Consider the following 21250-nt stretch of genomic DNA (forward strand, 5'->3'; position numbering starts at 1 on the left):
GAAATGAATGCAACTGAACCATCAAAGTTCAACGCATTGCCAGAAGATGTTGGAACGATTGAATCCGCCGCAGAAGTTGAACCAGAACCAGGGAATTCGGGATGAAGGAAAGAGTGGAGTGCGCCGGTATTTCGACGGACAAGCTCTTGAAGAAATCAGCGGTTTATTCAACTGTATATGAATCATCACTGCGATTCGTGACATCCAATGGAATACGAATAGTGTGTTTGCATTGTGTGACATAGGACCAAAAAGACAAAGGATCCAGTTTTAAAATAGGACTCAATACGATCAATATACCCACGAATAGCAACTTTCAGGTGTTGTGAGTTGTGTTTTTCAAAATGTCTGCTTAGTCATATCATAGTTCCCAAAAACTGACATAAATATTATGATTAAAAGTAGCAGTTGTCACAAAAACTTTAGATTTCAGTTCACACGTGCAAATTGCTTGCCAAACCAAGTATTTTATCCGGGAACTTTGGCAACTTTTTCTGTTTAAACTTATCTTGAACCTTTCTTTTTCCCGTAGCCATTTAAAACTCATGACCTGGGAGTTACTTGAAATCTGCCTTAGCATCCATAATGACAAATCCAAACTTGGTCAACAATATTGTATACAACATACTCGCTCTTGCTTTAGCTCTATGTTGAACTTGTCTGCTCAATTGGGTGTCACTATAACTTTGTACGTAGACAGCCGTGACAGCGAATGAGACGAAATATGTTGTGATCGTGTGGGAAGGACAAGCGAGGAGTCTCCGGCACCTAAATACACGTCATTGAAGTAAAGCAAAAACATAAACGATCCCAAGTAGTTTCCTTGGGATACTTCTGACGTAGAAGTAAATGTGGATCCCACGAAAATCAATATTTCTCGATCAATGAGCTAGGATTGAATCGATTGCAAACACTTTCGTTGATTCTGAATTGTTACTTCTTGGTTCACTCTACCAAAAACGGGAAATAGGTCGGTGTAAATAATATTACTTTGACACTCCCTGTTATGTTAATGCTTGCATTAAGTCTGAAGTAATTCCATACACCAGCTTGAGACAGCGCTCAATGAAATTATTTCACGATAGTTATTGATGTCTCGCTGATTTCCGTTTTTATTGACTGGAAATATTTTCACGGAGTTCCAGCAAGATAGATAGATGCCACTGGCAATATGTAACTTTTCCGAAGCACCGAAGGAAATCCGCCGGATTAAAAGGCGATTAAGGCCGAGAAGAAGCTCTGATCATCATCGTTTCATCAACGTCGATAGCCACCAGAGTATGACCCACAACCGGAACCGGTTCGATATGTTGTTAATTTTTTTCTGTTTTTAAATGTTGCAATGAAAACATGACTTTAGCAACAACAAATATAAATTTCGAATTTCTTACCATATTTAAAACTGATTCCAGTTGTCTCCCTGTATTTGACATCTAAATCGTAAACGTGGCGGAATTCACTTTTCTTCATAGTTCGATTGTATTGTTTACATGAACTTAGAAAAATTTGTGGATGACTAGATTCGCTCGAATAAAATCGTAAAGAGTCCATTAACGACGCTGAATCCCTCTGGATAAAGACTCGACACGTCAATCGTTTGTTTACCATTTATCTGTCAGTTTCATTCCAATCGAGCACGAGACCTGTCAATGGCCCTCGTTCCAGAAGGATTCGAAGCGATTTTCTTCCGATTGAGTGCTTTTGATAAGTCTCGTGCTCGATTAAAATGACACTTACTGATAAATAATAAGAATAAGATAGAGATGGCGAGTCTTTATCCAGAGGGATTCAGCGTCATTAGAGTCCGTGTAAGGTTGCACAGAGAATGCGCAAAATTCGCAAACGAAAAAAGAGAGTGCGCAAAATTCGCAAACGAAAAAAGCAGTTTTTTTCCACACCGTATGTCAGATCTTCATAAAAATCAATCAGCAGTACTGTAACAACATTCTACATACGCTGATTGATTTTTATGAAGATCTGACATACGGTGTGGAAAAAAACTGCTTTTTTCGTTTGCGAATTTTGCGCACTCTCTGTGCAACCGTAAACAGAACAAGCAAACTGTCAAAAATGAACACTCAGTTCATTTGGGACGTCACCGTAAAGTAGTCAATAGAGGAATTCTGAACGCGCCATTTTGACAGCAACCGGAATCTTGCTAGACGACTAGATTCGCACGAAGCAAATTGCAAAGTTTTTTTCTTTATCCATGTCAACAGTACAAGCGAATTGTCAAAAATGAGCACTAGAGTTCATTTGTGACGTAAGCGCATCGTAGTATTTAAATATTCAACTACGAGCTGGACCAAAGTGAATAAAGCGAAGACTCAGTCAATAAATCTAGTCTTAAAGATAGTCATGGGTGCGTCTTAAAGGAGAAACCCAGGACAAATCAAGCGTTATCGTATCCAGAAATGAAGAAACAGAATGCTACATACGAATAACAAACGGCAGCTTCATTTTTATCGCCAAATATAGTCTGGATTTACTGAAAATTGTCAAACAAGAACCTCATTCATCACGGATTCATTCCTGTCGTCATCTTGTAGAACTCAATTAACCCTTAAATGCATGAAACTTTTTTCCTTGGTACTCATTTTTCTGGATAAATAGGATATGTACCGCTTGTTAAGGCTTTATATGACGCAATTCGGTATGTTGCCAAATGGCACCAGTATGCATTTAGGGGTTAAGTTCTACAAGAAGACGACACGAATGAACTTGAATGACAATTGACAATCACTTGCAGGGCCCAAATTATTGGCTTGAATCAAAACTCGTCGAAATGTGAATTGACGATAGGTTCATCCGGAGTGTACATTTGTGTTTACATTTTGCTAGCGTTGCCAATTTTATTTTGTTTCCACCACCCAATGTGGCTACGCAACATCGCTTTTGCGCGTGCTATGTTTGAGTAAGCCGGGCAAACGAGTGGATAACAGTTTCGCTTGCTTCCGACGGCGGATCCGCGACCACCTTACCCGGCGGATCCTCAGCAGCTTTGCACCGCTTCGGTTCCTAGGCCTCGGTTATGCGGCTAAGCCGCATTGAAATGGTATCCCTTAAACAGAAGTTCCTGAAGAGTGTCAAATGGTTACCGGAACCCAGTAAAGTTAAACCGAAAATGAGCCGGAACTCTGGTTGGTTCTAATTAGTATTCCGGCTGAATTTAACTGTGAAGTTTCTAAAATTGAATCTGGGAAATAAAAATTTTCTGGCAACGCTCCAGCACCCCGTTGAACTCTAACGATTTCGCTACCTGGGAGCGTCAAGCTATTGAATGAACTTTGTTTATTTTCGACAAGTTTTGATTCGAGCCAACAACATCCAGCCTCACTTGCGGGGCCCCTATTATTGTCTCGAATCAAAACTCGTCGAAATATCAAATGACGACAGGTTCATCCAGAGTATTCATTTGTGTTTACATTTTGCTAGCGTTGCAAATTTTATTTAGATTCCAGCACTCAATGTGGCTACGCCACATCGCTTTTGTGCATTCTGCCAGACTTTGCTATCGCTCAATCGGACTTAAACTAGGAATAGTACCTATGTTTGAGTAAGCCGGGCAAACGAGTGGATCACATGTTCGCTTGCTTGCGACTGCGTGTCGGACAATATAATTATGTTTGCCTATGGAATATTTATTGGAGAAATTCCTAAAGAAACAAAAAAATTATGTTTAAAAATTAATACGGGTAGTACCAGCTATCGATTGCCTCATCATGTATTTTCTTTAATATGGTGTGTGCAATCAAGTGCGTAACCCGCTGAACAGTAGTTGATGGAATAGGGGGTCCGAATTACCCCGTGCGCTCATTTTTCACAAAAGTGGCGAGCATCTTGAAAATATCTCTGTTTTCACACAAACAAAAATCATTACATAAAATAGGAGCCTCAAGTTTTCCTAAAACACTTACCTGTTATTTTTTCACTTTTATTTGTTACTTTAATCACGTTTTTACTATTATAATGATTTTTGTTTTGAGTATGGCGGAAACATGAAATACGTTGTATCTTCTTCCTGAAAAAAAACTGCAGAATGAGATTCATCCGTCAAAATGAATGTTTCAGAATGGCGATTCCACGAAAATGTACGACAGTCTGAAAGTCTTTTGATATTCTGAGAAATCGAGGGGGTCTGAATTACCCCCACGGTCTTAATAGACCCGGGTTCCGCTACTGGTGGTCTTACAAATGAACTCAAGATTTCATCTGTTTACCAGCGATGCCAGATGTTAAAACGTGTCTTCATTTGACGTGAAGACGAGTTTTCTCATTGCGAAGGCAAACTGTTTCGGATGGCTATATCAGCCAGTTTCTAGCAGAATTGAGGCTCAAAATCACTAGCCGATTCGGAATCCTGGCTGTTGAAGATAAAATAATTTTTTTTTATAAAATGTGAAGACATTTCAAAAATATAGCTGGCATCCCTGGTGTTTACCTTATATCGGCTTCGTGGCAACGTGAAATCAGTCTAGCGTTGCACAGCCTGTTAAAAATACGGTGAACGAGTAAAACGACGCTGAAATATATTTCCTACATTGAATGGATTGATTAAGATTAGATTCGATATAGTGGGAAATCGATTTGCGTTTTCATGCATTGAGAATTATTGGGAATTGCGTGGAATCTTTGTTATAAAAAGATGGGATGGTAATGTCTAGTTAATAACCGGAGTGTTTACCCCAGTAAAACCATGAGGAACTCGACTCTGTAATCCATTCTAAATAAAACAACCGATTCAAAAATCAAACACCTGCCTTCAACTGATCACACAACTAATCAGTTCAAGATTTGTGGTTGAATGCATGAAATGAGTGGGAATCATCCACGAACGAACTTCGGTCGTATGTTTCAAAATCGAGGTTTAGTTTGTTTACGTTTCACTCCAATCATTGAAAATATAATTAACTAGCTAATCCCGAGCAAATACTCATGGGTTCAAACACCACATAGCCCCTTGAAAAGACCTTAAGGTGAAGATATGTAGAAGCCAGGAAAATTTTATGTAGTATTAGTAGATTTACATTTTCTCCATACAGTGATGGTGTTTGTAAAAAGAGACTGGATGTTACCACTACTGTTGTAGAAATAAGCTGTCAAAGTTTGTTGTGAATTGTAAAGTGATCAATTCACCTATAAGAATGCAACCGATTTAACTTGTACGTTATTCATTTTTGGGTTGTTCGTGAATCTGGTTTGAATTTATTCACTGTAGTAATTCTTTCGCATTACGAGGAGCGGTTATCAAGCGGCGCATATCACTGCTAACACTGGTCTAATATTACTCGCTCTTCTCTTATATGGGTCATTCCGCACGAAGTGATCAAGGCACATGTAATCGACCTACACAGATTTGAACCAATTTTGGTGGAGTAATCTAGGGCCAATATGCAAAAATCGAAAATTTTGCTTCAATTGAACCACTCCATGGGACATCAGAATACCGGACCCTATCTCAACCCTAGAACTGTTTCTTGGGGTATTATCGCACCCCAACGCAAATAAAGTAACAATATTATGAAAAAAAACTCTTACGAATAAAACGCAATATAAAAATCAAGCTGGCATTCGCAGAAACTATCAGGCTTTTCACAAGTATGCAAACATGCATACTCTTTTCTATCAAGATGAATGTTCATTATTTTACAGCCAAAAGTGTTTGACCGGACACACTAACGAATTTTGGCTCATGCTTTATTAACTAGTTCATTAACTTAATGCAACAATACATATATTAAAAAACAAAATGCTTGGGCGATGAAATAAATTAACAAGCGAGCGATCTCTAATTTAGTTGCTTCTAAAGGTATGGGAGCAAGAACCCAGTGAATGACATCTTGCCTCCAGACACCGAATGCCACGATTTCCGTGTATCTCCCGATTTCAAAACATCCTTCCGTTTCTACTCCGGTATTGATCTGTTTCGAATTTCGTGAACGAGAGCGCTTCTTTATTGTCGATAGAGGCATTTCGTTTGATTGCAATACTTGAACTGAATGTTTACTTTTTGCAGCTCCAGCTATTCTTACAGTGTTGCGGATGTCTTGGAGCGCAAGTTTTACTCGGGATTAATATTCTCGAAACATGCATTATTATTTCACTACAAACATTTGTTTCATAACTAAGTCGAAAATAATGTAATTTTGCTTTGTTGGAATTAGTTGACTGATGCACCATGAGTCAAAATAAAAATATCTAGAGGCACTTTTAAACAATTTCTTTAAATCAGTTTTGGCACCACTTTCAAACAAGTTGGGTGGTTTTACCAATACTAGTCCCCGTCGCGATTGTTTACATTGCGGAAAATTAAAAACCGGAGTAAAAATTTAAACGCACAAAAGCGAGTTTTCCGGTGTTTTCCGGTAGTAATTTACACATTAGTAGAAGGTTTCGAGTTTCGTGAACAATCGATTAAAGTTTCGTTGGTGCGTTTTGACACGAAATGTGAAAAAAGTGTGTTTGAAAAAGTAATAATAATAGTAATAATATGAATCCAAGAAGAAACTCCGAGTGATACTTTTGCACAAATCAAGTGCAATAGTTATTATTTTGCCAAAAACTCAATTGCAATCGGTAGTGGAATATTCTATCTTCCTTGAGTAGCGATTTGGTGAAAATCTTGCAAGGTTAGTGTATTGAAAAATGCATTTTCACTTTGGTTGGTGCCTGATGCAGGGTTAGGCAGGGGAACGAGAGAGGAAGGGGGGTAGCCTGGCTTCCTTGTATAATGTCCTTAAACATGGTCCATGCCAAAATTCACAACCATCAAAACACCATAAAATGGTCTCAGTAACCCATAAATACACCAACATATGGTGTTTTATATGGGATCTACCGGACCATGGTGATGGTGTTTTCATGGGTTGAACCCATTTCAAACACCCATGACAAACCCCATGAGCATGGGGATATTATGGGCTTTTCGTTTGCTCGGGATACCCGTCGCGCGTTGCTGCAATTTTCAACGAAATAGGAAGAAAACACAATTTGTTCCAAAACTCCATCTGGCGGACAGATAATCCCCAACCAATAGCACACAAACACTGGCTGAACAATCTAAATAAAGCAGTCAGTCCACGGAGGCGGCCGTATCCTAATAATTCGTCTTCTCACCCGCTGTTAATATATACAGACTTATTCTGCATTACGACGAATCGCTTTTTCGAACGAATGTGATTTACTTTCTCAATAACGACAGCAAAATCAAACGGGAGCCTGCTTCGATCAAACCAGTAGTATCCGTGGCCGAAATATTTTACACGTTTCTCTTCAAAGTGTCTTCTCCTCTCAATAGTTCTCCTTCTCAACAGACTAAATCGGTTTCGCACTTCAACCGGCTTCCCTGCCGCAAAATACATCCGCACACTCGCTCACGTCTAGTCATTGCATGACACGCTGCAACACACACATCTGCATGCCAATTACTCTTGTATTTCTGTCGACCAGTCAATCCCTATCGCTTCTCACAAGGCATATAGAGTATAAGTCACACACCAGTGAGACTGCGTACATGTTCTTACCCTGGCGCATACACAGTCGTACCGATATACTTGGGCCATTATGGTGGAATGTATACTTTTTTACTCACATATACTAATATTGGAATATTTCACATATACTAATATTGGAATGGCAATGGTAAGACCCTCAACTAGGCTTCCCAATATGACAGTCTTTTTCTACTCGAAAATGTGATCTGTCGTAATGTAGAATAAAGCCCGATTAAGATGATACATCAGCTCCAACGGAACGTCACCGTTCCATCAGGATAAGTTAAATGCGTTTCTTGTGTGCCCGTACACAAGTGCCCTTCGTCAAAATGTTCCGTGCCGTTCATGTTTGTGCGAATATCTCCATTTAACTGCATGTAACTAATCTTGACGTTTCGTACCGACGAAAAGACGAGTTTGAATAGCAGCCCTCGACTACAGACACTTTATACACAGACTAGCGAAGTGTCAAAAATTGCAGCCAAACGGACTGTCAAAAAGTGCAGCCAAACGAGCATGATGGTTTTGAGAGGGGAAGTGCAAGAGGAAGCCCATGCAAAGCTTATGGGAGCTTCCGTGATGCCAGTTTACATCCATGGTTGCTAGTTTTGCTGTTTTTCTCTCCGCTAGTCTCGACTGATTTCACAGTTCAAGATTTGCGGCTGGATGCGTGAAATTTTCGGGAGCCTATCACGAACTAGCTTCCATTGGATATTTTGCGTTGTTCATGCTAGTATTCAACTATCGAAAAAATGGCGTCTGCTAGTACCACGAAACGAGACAAGCTACTTAACTATTTGATTAATTCCTTTCCTTGAGCCTCACTCAGATGCCGTAGCTTATCACTAACACAAGTGAAGTTTAGTTGTTGGTCAAGTATCGCTTCATTTTAAAGACGTTGAATCCCTCGCCATCTCTATCGTTTGTTTACCATTTATCTGTCAGTGTCATTCCAATCGAGCACGAGACCTTCGTACCAAAAAAAAAAGGTTGCTTCGAATCCTTCTCGAAAAAGGGCCTTTGACAGGTCTCGTGCTCGATTGGAGTGACATTGACAGATAAATGATAAACAAACGATAGAGATGGCATTACTTTATCTTAAACTGGAATGTGACAAACCAACTCTTTTTTTAACAAACAATAGGAACTAGAATCAATTCTATATTATAGTTATATTTCCTGTACGTAGTACTAGAATATGAGCCCCAACGGAAGAGCCATCATAGCATAATTTTAAACTAAATTAAATATTTGTCATTAATTCGACCCTAAACAAAATAAACAAGCTGTTATACCAGAGGAATGTTACGGGAAATAACTATCATTTTCAATTGTTTTCCTTCTGCTACCAAAACTTCTTCCCGGCCCGGAAGATCAACTGATTTCGTTATTATTTATTCTGTAAAGCACTAGCATTAATATTTCATTCTGTACCGCGAGTCAGCCGCAATACCCCGAGCCAACATTCCTCTCCTATTAAGGCAGACAATAATTAAAAAAAAAACTAAAAACCAAAATTTAAATGTGAAAACAAAACCGAAGACACGTTTTTAGATAAGCATTTTTTCGGCAGTTGCATTGAGAAAAAAAATACAAAAAGCGCCGTCGCCTATTTTCGAAAATCAGAAAGAAACTACAAGTTCGCTGGCGATACTGGTTTATTGGAGATTGGTTTCTATATAAGTTCGAAAATATAAACGAAGGTTCGGACATAAGTGACAGTTTTTATCGAACGGAAAAATGAATTGCAAACAAGCGGCCGTATTATTGTTATTGGATTTTACAAAAAAAAACTTTTCTCTCTTTTTCCTCAGTAGTGAATGAGTAATCGAACGTAGAAGATGCTCTTGCCAAAATAAGCTAAATAGGACGGGTGCGTAGGGTGAACACGGTTTTAGAGAAGCGGTGTCGAACGGTAGGAAATTTTACATAAGATTAGCAAAAAGTGATAGCTGCATGCTTCTACGAAACTATGTTGACGATCTAGTTACTTGCGATGGGCTACGTCAGGTTTATGGTTAAGCTAGCTCATCATGCTAAATAAACTAATTTATTTTTCTCCACTTATTTATTGCATTCTAGGCTAATTTGTTAAACTTTTTCCAAACTAAACCCTCCTTAGTTTGTCTAGTTGTTACTAGGTTTTGTATTGAGCAAGCCACACAATTGAACTGCCAAATACAAACAAAAGCATTATAAATAATCACTGAATTGGCAACGATTTGTTTTTATTCAATCGCTAGTACTGTTTTGTTTTACATCCTACAAGTGCGTAGATCTCGTATTTACACTGCGTTTCAGTTGCCTCCTTCGAATGTTTGTATAGGAAAGCATAGAAAAAAATATATAACGAGAACAATAACATGAAAAAAATGAGAAACGAAGTTATTTTTATCCCAGAAGCAATACAAGCAGTGAAACTTTTCAAAGCTTTTGAAAGTAAAATGAACCTGATTTTCTCCATCGAATGAAACCTACATTTGCAACAGAGTGTAAAACAGACCCTGTCATATTTACTTGTGAAACTCTATTTGACAACTGATACCTTAGTACCATAGTGAATACATCAGCAGAAACAAAAAAAAACACTCTCTTTAGACGAAAGCGATAGATCGTTTTGAAAGCGATAAGAAAAATCTTACGACTAAAAAATACTAGCTGAAAGTTTGTGTAAAAAAGTAAAGCAAACATCTTAAAAAAGAATAAAAATGAGTACATATGGTTGTGTCAAAAAGTAAAAAAAAAAATATACATGAAAAAGCATGCGATGAAAAATACACATTAAAATACAACTAACATATACTATACATAACAGTAAGTAAAACCAATAAACTAAACTATGTAGCAAGAAATCGAATAAATAAAGAAAGAAAATACAAAAACAAATTAGATTATTTATACACCTACGGAGGATATTTACGATTACATCTGAGATTGGGTCGATTGATTCGGCTAATCCGCAGTTGCTACCCATTTTTTAAAACAAAACTAAAAACAATCCCCAACTTTCGTTTTTGTTTTGACATTCTCGGTGTGAATGAGAGTCAGACGACAGCCGATATCGATGCCGGAAGTGAACTTTCAATTGAAACGAAAAGAAACACTCAACATATTTTGAAACAGCAGGTCACCATCGAAGCAGGCGAACTTCGTTCTCACTGCATGTGTTTGGAGGATGTATTTGTCATTGGAATTTTCCTAGCAGACCTGCCTTCATGTGATTCTAGTAGACGACGAGCGAGAGAGAGTGTCTCACTCCGGTATCGATTCGAAACGGTTTGATTTATCCGCAGCAATCCAATCTGTTCTGGTAAAATAAGACACAACCATCGCCTAGAGAACCTAGAGCCTGCATCATTTCGATACTTAAGTTCACTATTGATACTTAAAACTTTTCCACTAAAATCTTTTTACCTATTGATAAGCTATAAATTTTATATATGAAAACATAATGTGATAGAATTAAATTATATATACTATTGTACTGTAAAAAACAAATCTAAAACTGGTATATATACACAAGAATATATTAAGATGAGAATGACGCAAACATAGAAACAAAATAAATATATCCGAAGCGGTGGTATATTTTACTTCAAAGAAATCTTTATACCCCTCTATATAAACAAATATTAGTGAAAGTAATCAGATCAGATTCTTCGGTGTAGTAACGCAGAAAATGAAATTCAAACAAACCAAATCGATCGCTAACAACTATATGTGGTGAATGGAACTCACGTTAAAGGGGTAATACAAATACAATAACGAATCCTTTCTAACGAATCGTTTGATTTTTTCCTAATCACTAAATAATCCTTCCGCTCCCAAAATCGTAAATTTTTCATTTTGCATTATTCTCATTTCATTTACTGCTGAAAGCAATCCATTTTCCATCTGCTCTGCTTCGATTAAGTTACATTTACTTCAAAACAATTAACGAACTTCTGTCAATTTCTTCAATTAGCAAATAAACAATTGAGTCAATCAACAAGAACATTGCATTGAGTGTCAATAAGTCTATTTAACCGTCTATTTTGACGAAATCTAAAAGCAACACATTATAATAATTAGAAGTATGAATCCAATCTAAAAGCAATTACTTACAATATCAATTAATCGAAAACGAAAAAAAAACAAATAGAACTGCTCGCATCTGAGCTGGTCAAACACACACACACACACTTGGACACTTCCGAGAACAATTAATCCATTTCAATTAACTTTACCCTAGAAAAAGTGACGCAAACAACCACTTGCTAAACGCTATCTTAGTTGCTAAAAGTAAAACGCAAACCAAACTAACCAGATTAGAGTTTAACCCCTACTTTAACGACACATCACAACAACAACAAAAAAGCAGTACAGCGGTCTAAGAAACCTCGTTAGCTCTTCTTTCAAGTTTGACAAATTTTAGACAGAGTAACAAGAGAAAAAATAACAATGGCACAGCCTTTTGCAATACTTATGACTACAAAGAAAAAACATCAGAAAATGGTACGAAAATACAGAAAATAGTTCTACTACTAAACTGCAAGATAAACTAGTACTACCATACTAGCGGTCTCTTTTAGCTACTTTTAACGAGAATAAAACACTGCATTTGGCAGAGAGATACACTCACATACACACCACAACTCAAACTACCGTACGGAAAATAATCAAAAGCAGACATCTTATTTATCCAGCCTGCCATATGAGCAGAGAAGAATACTTTTAGCCAACAAACGAAAACTATTTAACAAACATCAAGATTAGTAGAAAAAAAAAACAATAACAAAGCAGTAAAGCCACTACGATTATTATGCCACATACGCTGAAAGGATATATTTCGGACAAGCAAAAGCCACAAATTGATTGGTATACATTTCAACACAAAAGCAATCAACATTGTTGTCCCCTATGTTTGATATTATTAAACTTCATCGCTCTAACCCAGCTACTATGATTTAACGAAACCTTTGTTATGCAAGTCATCGTTGGCGTTGCTTGTTTTAATTTATTATTTATTCTTAGACTCATTACCTCATACCCCCTAAAGTATAATAATAGTAGGAGAGCAGTCAGCCAATCAGTCACTGGAATCATAATTTTTAAGTTGACGAAATTAAATTGAAAAAAAAAATAACAACAAAAACACCCTCTGTTTCCAATCCTGAATCGGCTATTTTTGTCGCTAAAGACAGCAGCAATTCAATGCAAATTTTTGAAGTAAAAAATCACATACACATAATTCACACATGAAAAAGGCTGTAATTTTAAGAAGAAGAAGATGAAAGTGGAAGCTGAAAAAACACATGAAAATGAATAAAAAACAATAAATATTATATCTAGATTGTAACTGATGATCAACAGAAAAAAAAAATCAATAGAACAGACATAATGTAAGACAGACTCACACTATTAAAATGGCTATTGAAGTAAGAAGTAACACAGTAAAAAAATACAGCAGAGAAATCTCTAAAACAATACTAATAACACTGGAAGAGGTACGCAGGAGAAGATGAAAATATAATGGTAATGTCAAATGTATTTAAGTGTAAGTGAAACAATACAAAAGAAAAATAAAATCTATACATAAAAGAAGAACATGAGAAAAAAGAAATTTGGCGCACTTTTCAGTTATTGCATCCGAACCCCATTAACAAGCAACGGTCGTTTCAAAAATAAATAAAAAATATATATTTATTCAAAGCACCTGTGTTAACTTATTCTATTTACTATTATCACAATTTCCACTTATATCTAAGCAATCGCTTTATCGTCGTCGTCGTCGTCGTCGTCGTCATCGTCATCATCGCCTGAATGTGACGAATCATCGGCTCCTAATCTTCGGTAGTTTTGTCGTTTTTTCAGTAGAACGTGAATGATTCTGGAATAAACAGAAAATGGTTTACTTTTGTGTTTGGACCTCGAGTGTTCATTTTTGACAGTTCGGTTGTACTGTTTACAGGGCCCATATTATTGGCTCGAATCAAAACTCGTCGAAATATCAATTGACGATAGGTTCATCCGGAGTGTTCATTTGTGTTTACATTTTGCTAGCGCTGCCAATTTTATTTTGTTTGCACCACCCAATGTGGCTCAGTCGGACTTAACTAGGGATATCGCCTGTTTGAGTAAGCCGGGCAAACGAGTGGATCACAGATTCGTTTGCTTCCGACGGCGGGTCGGTCAACACCTCGCCCGGCGGATCCTCAGCGGCTTTGCGCCGCTTCGGTTCCTAGACCTCGGTTATGCAGCTAAGCGGCATCGAAATGGTACCCCTTAAACAGAGGTTGCTGGAGGGTACCGGATGGTTACCGGAACCCATTAAAGTTCAACCGTAAATGAGCCAGAATTCTGGCTGGTTCTAATTCGTTTTCCGGCACCAGTAACACAACCAATTCTAACTATAATCGGTTGTGTCACTGGAGCCGGAATACGAATTAGAACCAGCCAGCATTCCGGCTGAGCTTAACTGGGAAGTTTCCTAAAATTTAATCGGGGAAATAAAAATTTTCTGGCAACGCTTCAGCACCCCGTTGAATTCTAACGATTTCACCACCTGGGCGCCAGTTTGACAATATGAAATGAACTTTGTTTACTTTCGACAAGTTTTGATTCGAGCCAACAACATCCAGCCCTGTTTACAGGGCCCATATTATTGGCTCGAATCAAAACTCGTCGAAATGTCAATTGACGATAGGTTCATCCGGAGTGTTTATTGAGTAAGCCGGGCAAACGAGTGGATCACAGGTTCGCCTGCTTCCGACGGCGGGTCGGTGGCCACCTCGCTCGGCGGATCCTCAGCGGCTTTGCGCCGCTTCGGTTCCTAGGCCTCGATTATGCGGCTAAGCCGCATCGAAATGGTACCCCTTAAACAGAGGTTCCTCAAGGGTATCGGATGGTTACCGGAACCCAGTAAAGTTCAACCGTAAATAAGCCGGAATTCTAGCTGGTTCTAACTCGTTTTCCGGCACCAGTAACACAATTCTAACTAGAATCGGTTTTGTCACTGGAGCCAGAATACGAATTAGAACTAGGCAGCATGGCGGCTGAGATTAACTGAGGCGAATGGCCTTAATGTTAAAACCTCTATAATCGAAATAAAAAAAAGTTAAGTAAAGTTTAATCTGGATATAAAAAATTTCTGGCAACACTCCAGCACCCCGTTGAATTCTAACGATTTCACCACCTGGGCGCCAGGTTGACGATATGAAATGAACTTTGTTTACTTTCGACAAGTTTTGATTCGAACCAACAACCAGCCCTGTTTACATGAACTTCAAAATTTTTTTTGTGATTTGCTTCGAGCGAATCTAGTCGTCCAGCAAATTTTTCTAAGTCCATGTAAACAGTACTTGTGAACCGCCAAGAAAAGTGAGGTTAAATGTGTCGGTAAAGAGCCTAATTGGAAATACAGGGTTGTTACGGTTGCGCGGTTTCCGCGATTTTCGTGGATATAGCGTGTTTCATGATGTCAATTCGACGCATCGCGTGGATTTGGCGTGAATTCAATTTTCGACAGTGTCGAGTGTCGGTTTTATCAGAACCTACCTAACATGTTCATCTATCATTTTCTTCACGATAAATATATACTATAAATTTTTTGCTCCAGTCACTGGAAACACTAATCTCTCAAAGGATTATGGTTTTGAAAATTAACCCCTTTCTCCCCTAGGTTGACGGGTTTGACGGTATTTCAAACATCATCAAGCAATTTTGTGCATCAGTTTTAAAGAACCTCTGACAGACAATTGGGCTCGGCGTGGGAGTCATTGTGTGTCGATTTATCGGTCGACTTCGTCAACGTACGCAGGCGAATTAAAAAAAATCATAAAAGTTGAACCGTATTAGTTGTGCTGTGTGTAATAATTATAGTTTTTAGTTCTAGTGTACAATTGTCGTATGTGTTCGACTGAGTATTTGTGACAGATGGGACAGGGAATGGATGCAGAGCTGGCGTATATGATAGAATAGTGGGTAATCCTTCCTGGGATTACCATGGTCACTTTTTACCGGTGTTGAATTCGTTGGTCACTTTTTACCGGTGTTCAATTCGTGCACTCGATTTGATTCATTTTGGAAGATCGGATTGGATAAATTAAGGCACGATTAATTTACCGACGCACGTGAATCATCCATTCCCAATCAACATAGCATGAAAAAATTCTACGAGACTGCTATTGTCGTTTACGGTAAATATATATCATTTGTTGGCGTTCAGGCGATTTCAAGTAGTTTGATTGCATGTTACATGTGTTCTCTTCTTCATTACTCTGTTTTTGTACCTCTAGCAGTTTGCTTTTTCACTACTCATGTGTAGCAAAAATAATATCGATAAATTAATTGGGTTCTGCTTAAATTATTTCCTTTTTTTCTTTATTCGGAATGTTATTTTTACTTTTATTACAATATCTTAAAGTATATTCATACTAACAGCCATTAACACAATTAATTGCATATCCTCTCATATACACTCACAATCTCTATCTCACCAATATTACCACACCCTGATAATTAAGCGATCGTTGTAGCATTTATAAATTTACAAACGCGGTCTCAAGTGTTAACCCATCGCTCGCACATTTTTGGATCGGTCAAATCTGGAAGTCTCTAACCTAGATCTTAGCAGCCTAGACTCATGCCTTCAGTTGGACCAATAAAAAAAAATGACCGGCGACACGACGATATGACCGGGAACTAATAATATGGGAGAACTGATTCTCTTTTACCATATGTACCATACACTTAAAATTAAGCATCAGCTTCACGGTTCTCGTGTGATCATTCAAGAAAACATGCGAATATGCGAATGGTCGCAAGATTATAAAATCGAACTTATGCACGCGAAGTTATACACACGCAAGCGCAAGCGACGAACACGTTGACAGACAAACGCTCGAGCCCTTCGCGACCATCCACGCACACCTACGCCTGCGATCTCGCAAACATGAAAACACCCCAGTGACTAAGTGAACGGTTTAGAACTTAGAATTAACAAATGCATTCCCAAGAATGAACCTACAAACGCCCCCGTATTCACGTGATCTTCAATCGGTTACGTCCGGAAGACCTATCCTAGTAGCATAGGCCCAAAGCCTTCAGGTGGACCAAACAAAAAATGACGCTCATATCCACTAAACAATACGTTCCATGGCGACAAAAAATATTATATTTTTACATGCGAAGTTACATACACGTGACAAACAGGTTAGCATTCAAATGCTTGAGTCCTTCGTGATCATTCACGCAACCACACCCGCGTTCTCGCAAACATGATAACATCTCGGTAATAAGATGAACGTCTCAGCACTTATAATTTTTTCAAAGGTGGTCTCAGATGTGAACCTACAAACTCCAGCGCTCGCGCGATCATGAATTGGTTACATCCGAAAGTCTATCCTCGCTACCAAAAGCCTAGGTCCTTGCCTTCAATTGGACCAATTAAAAAAAGAAAGCTCTCATATCCACTGGACAAAACGTTCCATGGCGACATGACCGAAAACTCTAGTGATATGTGGTACTCACTCCCTTTCAGAATCTGAAGTCACATGTACGCGACAAACACGTTAACATACGACCGCTCGAACCCTTCGCGATCATCCACGCATACCTAGTCCCGCGATCGCGCAAACTTGATAACACCCCGATAATAAGGTTTAACGTTTTAGTGCTTACGAAGTTACAAACGTGGTCTCAAACGCGAACTCACAAACGTCCGCGTTCGCGCGATCATTGATTGGTCACGTCCGGAAATCTCAACCTTACATCCTAGCGATTTAGGTCCATACATTCAGTTGGATCAATAAAAATTAGAGCCCATATCAACTGGACAACACGTTCCATGTCGACAAAACCAGGAACTGCGGTGATATGGCAGAACTCTCTTCTAGCATCTGAACCATATACCGAAGATTAAGTAACAGATTCACGGTCCGTCTGCGATGATCCAAGAACACACGCGAATATGCGAAAGGTACGGCAAAGTTACATACAGGTTAGCACACGCGACCTACAATCGCACACGCGATCGAACACGTTAACGTACACACGCTCAAGGCCTTCGCGATGATACAGACTATCGTTAAGTTCCTACGCCTGCACATTGGGGTGGGGCATTGTTATATGGAAAAACGTAATCATAATTACATCAACCGAGCACAGCACTTTTTTGGTTCCATTTGGGGTCCCAAACAACTGTGCAAAATTTGGGGTCGATTGGTTTTGACCCGGCGTAGCGCATTATGTTTGAAATTTGTTTGGAAATTAGTATGAGAAAATCTACTTTTTTGCATTTTCGATTCTACAGACAACTATTCTTTCTGCAGTATGCCAACAATTACGCAACAATTACATGAAATATAATTGGTACATCCGCAGTGTTGGCAAAAAATGATTTTTGGCATTTAATTCGACCTATCGAACTTTGAATAGCTATAACTTGTTTTAGAGACATTCTAACACCACCCAACAAACATTTTGGCTGGACAGTAGGTTAAACAGTTCTTGTTCAGCTTATTCTCGCTGGTTAAAGGCTTATTCAGCTTTAGTTGATTGTTGGGCATGCATCCTTCGGCAAAGTTGTTCAGCATATCCTGGGCTACACTTCTATCTAATTGTTGGCATACTGCAGAAAGAATTGTTGTCTGTAGAATTGAAAATGCAAAAAGGTAGGGTTTCCCATACTACTTTCCATACAAATTGCAAACGCAATGCGCTATGCCGGGTCAAAACCAATCGACCCCAAATTTTGCACAATTGTTTGGGACCCCAAATGGAACCAAAAAAGTACTGTGCTGAAAAAACGATCATTTTGTCCCACCCTACTGCACATATCTAAAACGGACAATGAATATCAAATTCAGAATCACGTCCCGCTGCAATTGGCCATTAAACAGCGTTTTAGTGAGTGATATTTCCCGTCTCGTTTGCAATTTTAGTGAGTGATTGTGACGGGTAGTCTTTTCGAGAACCTAGCTCTACCGATCCAGTAGGACAACTCTCGAAAAAGAATGTGATCCACACATTACGTATTTTGAAAAGGGCATACCAACAGCTTTTGAATTTGTTACTGATTGTATTGATCGGATGATTTTCTTGCGAAAATCTCTCCAATATCTGAGAAACGAAAAAAAAAATTCGAGAAAAACTCTCCTTTGAAAAAATGAATGAATATTGTTCTCGTGCTAGAAAATGCAACTATTTTTGTGAACTAGTGAAATTTAACCTCAGCTTTAACGCTGGTGACTGATACCTTAATCTTCAATATTACTCATTTTTCTCTATTGGAAGAAATCGGGAATAATTTGTCGGATTCAGCTTTTAAGATGATCTGTGCTCCATTGGCGTTGATCAATTGCCGCACGTCCTTGCTACTATCGAAACGAGCTAGATCTGGCCCAAAGCGTAATTAGACCATCATTGGACTTAATGAAGGGTGAAATCTGTTTGTTATGGCACCCCATTTTGCGCACTTTCAAATTCGTAGTCTCATCCGTTACAAAAATGCTGGTTTTCTTGCCACAGGAGCAGACCCCTTGCCAAACCATAACATTTTTCGTGAAAACAAACTTGAATTTGCTACAAAATTTGCCGTGGGAATGATTTGTTTAAGATAGACTTTCTTGTCGGATTCGCCAGCAGTTCAGCGGATTGTATGCAGTTTTGACGCCAAATCATTGATAGGTGTGAGCCTTGATTTTCCAAATGATCATGGGTTGTTCGGAACGTGCCCTTGATGCTAAACGGTTCCACTCCGATGCTTCAATTGCCTTTTCCGGAGAGAAAGATTCCTTCTACTATTGAATTTTTGACTCAAAGTCTATTCTAAGAGGAGTAGTAGTAGTTTTTTCTAATGTGCACTCGAGAATGGACGAAACAGTTTCGCAAGCAATTCGAAACGTTTTTAGGAGATCTTTCTTCTCTTATGAACCACTCCTCTTGCATACAATATAAAGCAAAGCAGCTTGGAGTGGCAAACGCACCCGAGCCAAAGCTGCAACAACAAATGGAGAAGAATTTCCTTTTTGTTCCATTCCTTCTCATGGCTCTTTTCGAACGGCTCCTGGTTTGTATCAAGTTTTCATCAAACAATTAATTTTGATATCATTTCCCCACGATACGTTGATATCACTATTATCTTGCTCCAGATAAACTCTGCCTAGAGTCAAGAATTAATCCACTGGGTTCCTGCTCCCATGTCGCAAGAACTGGACTAAAACTGGATCTCCTTTTTATTTTCCTGCATATTTTAGATTATCTAATTTTTGCAATAAATTAGTAAATTATGTGTTATCATTCTTCTTATGTATTCGTAATAAACTTGCTTGCTTCTTTCTTTAGTAGTTAGAACAATAATAAATGACGCGCACGTGAAATTTCTAGCATGGTTGTCATGCAAAGTAAGGTGTTTGGGATCTTATTCTGGGCCACTCAAAATTATTTCATATTCTCGTCGTAAATAAAACCGATACTTTCAAATTGTAGCCTCAGTTGGCTTACCATTTTTAATTATTTTTATTCGAAATTGTATGGAACTTTTACTTTTGCTAAGAATAATATATGGATTAAGTATATTGCTAGACATTCCTATTCTTTCGCTCGCTATTCGTCGTTATGGCCAGACGCTCCTAAAATCTTGAATCGTCCGGGAATTACAGAACAATTTTAAATTTAATACCTATCCTCAATCTCCATTTTTCTCCTCCCTTGACACCTGTGTAGTGCGCAGTGCTATTTACAGCCTCTAGTAAAAAGTAGTGTCGGACTAGCACTCCTTTTCTTTCCTGCTGCGATCTACGTATGAGCCTGACCGGCGCTGGTATTAATCAAAAACAACTTTGGATTATCAAAAGTTGTACATTGAATGACAATTACTTCCAGTCATGATCATATTTTGATTTTCTGTGCAATTTCAGCTAGTTTCGATGAATTACGGAGTTGCAACCCGAGGTGGTCGTTAACGCTATCGGATATCCAATAATCGTATTTTTTTATCTTTAGCGCGGTCAACAGAGGTATTCTAACATTAGATCAAATTCCCAGTATGAGCTTCGCCAACAAAAAATCATGTCATGTCATGTGATAAACGTTCGCAAGGAACCTACGTTGCTTTCAGCAGTTTCAGCTCCATCGTTCATTCGCATTTCGCGCATCTAGTGCCCACTGTTACGCCGTTTCAATCTTTTTCGGCTTGGTATGTTATTCATGATTATCACTGTTCACGGTGTATTTATTAGAACAACTTTATGCAAAAAATTCAGCATCTCTGAAACTTTGGAATATGAAAGAATGGACTTTCCCCTTTTATTTGAAACTAAGATCAAAATGATCCGTCGGGGGGTCCAGATCAACTTTTTTTTGAAGTTTTTTGGTAACAATATTGGTTTTACTACTCGAGCTAATTCATATTTCTGTCCCTAGATGGTGCTTTAGACATTCGAAAAACACTAAATGTGAGAAGTTGATAGAAAATTTAACTGTCTACAAGTTTGTTGAAAACTAAAAATTGATCTGAAATCACCCGGAAAAGTTGTTTAAGATTTTAACGAAGTTATATCTAAGATAGTTTCACACGAGGCCTAGTGGTTTGGATATATATTATATATATTATTTTTCTCGCACTTATTTCACTACTAAAAAAATAATTGGGTTTAGTGACATGAAAATATTTGACGGGATTCATTAAAACTTCTTTGTTGACATTTCCTATTGACCTTCTGAAAATTAGGATGTTTGACAGAGACAGAAAACTATTTGCGCTTTTGGTTCAAGTT

At 38.3% G+C, this 21250-nt stretch overlaps 1 protein-coding gene across 2 annotated transcripts in view; it reads right to left on the minus strand.

Moving 5' to 3' along the window:
• The window catches only part of LOC131688140 (proton-coupled folate transporter-like), an 80219-nt gene that overhangs the window by 44637 nt on the left and 14332 nt on the right, over positions 1–21250 (minus strand). The window contains exon 5 of one of the 2 annotated variants that reach the window (XM_058972293.1): positions 12757–13362. The exons of the other annotated variant lie outside the window; for it this stretch is intronic. Coding sequence (XP_058828276.1) covers positions 13236–13362 — 127 coding nt within the window. The 3' untranslated portion in view covers positions 12757–13235. Of the gene's footprint in view, positions 1–12756; positions 13363–21250 lie in introns of those variants that run through there. 2 annotated transcript variants of the gene reach the window in all.

Source organism: Topomyia yanbarensis, chromosome 3, assembly GCF_030247195.1.
Source record: "Topomyia yanbarensis strain Yona2022 chromosome 3, ASM3024719v1, whole genome shotgun sequence".
Classification (NCBI taxonomy): Eukaryota; Metazoa; Arthropoda; class Insecta; order Diptera; family Culicidae; genus Topomyia; species Topomyia yanbarensis.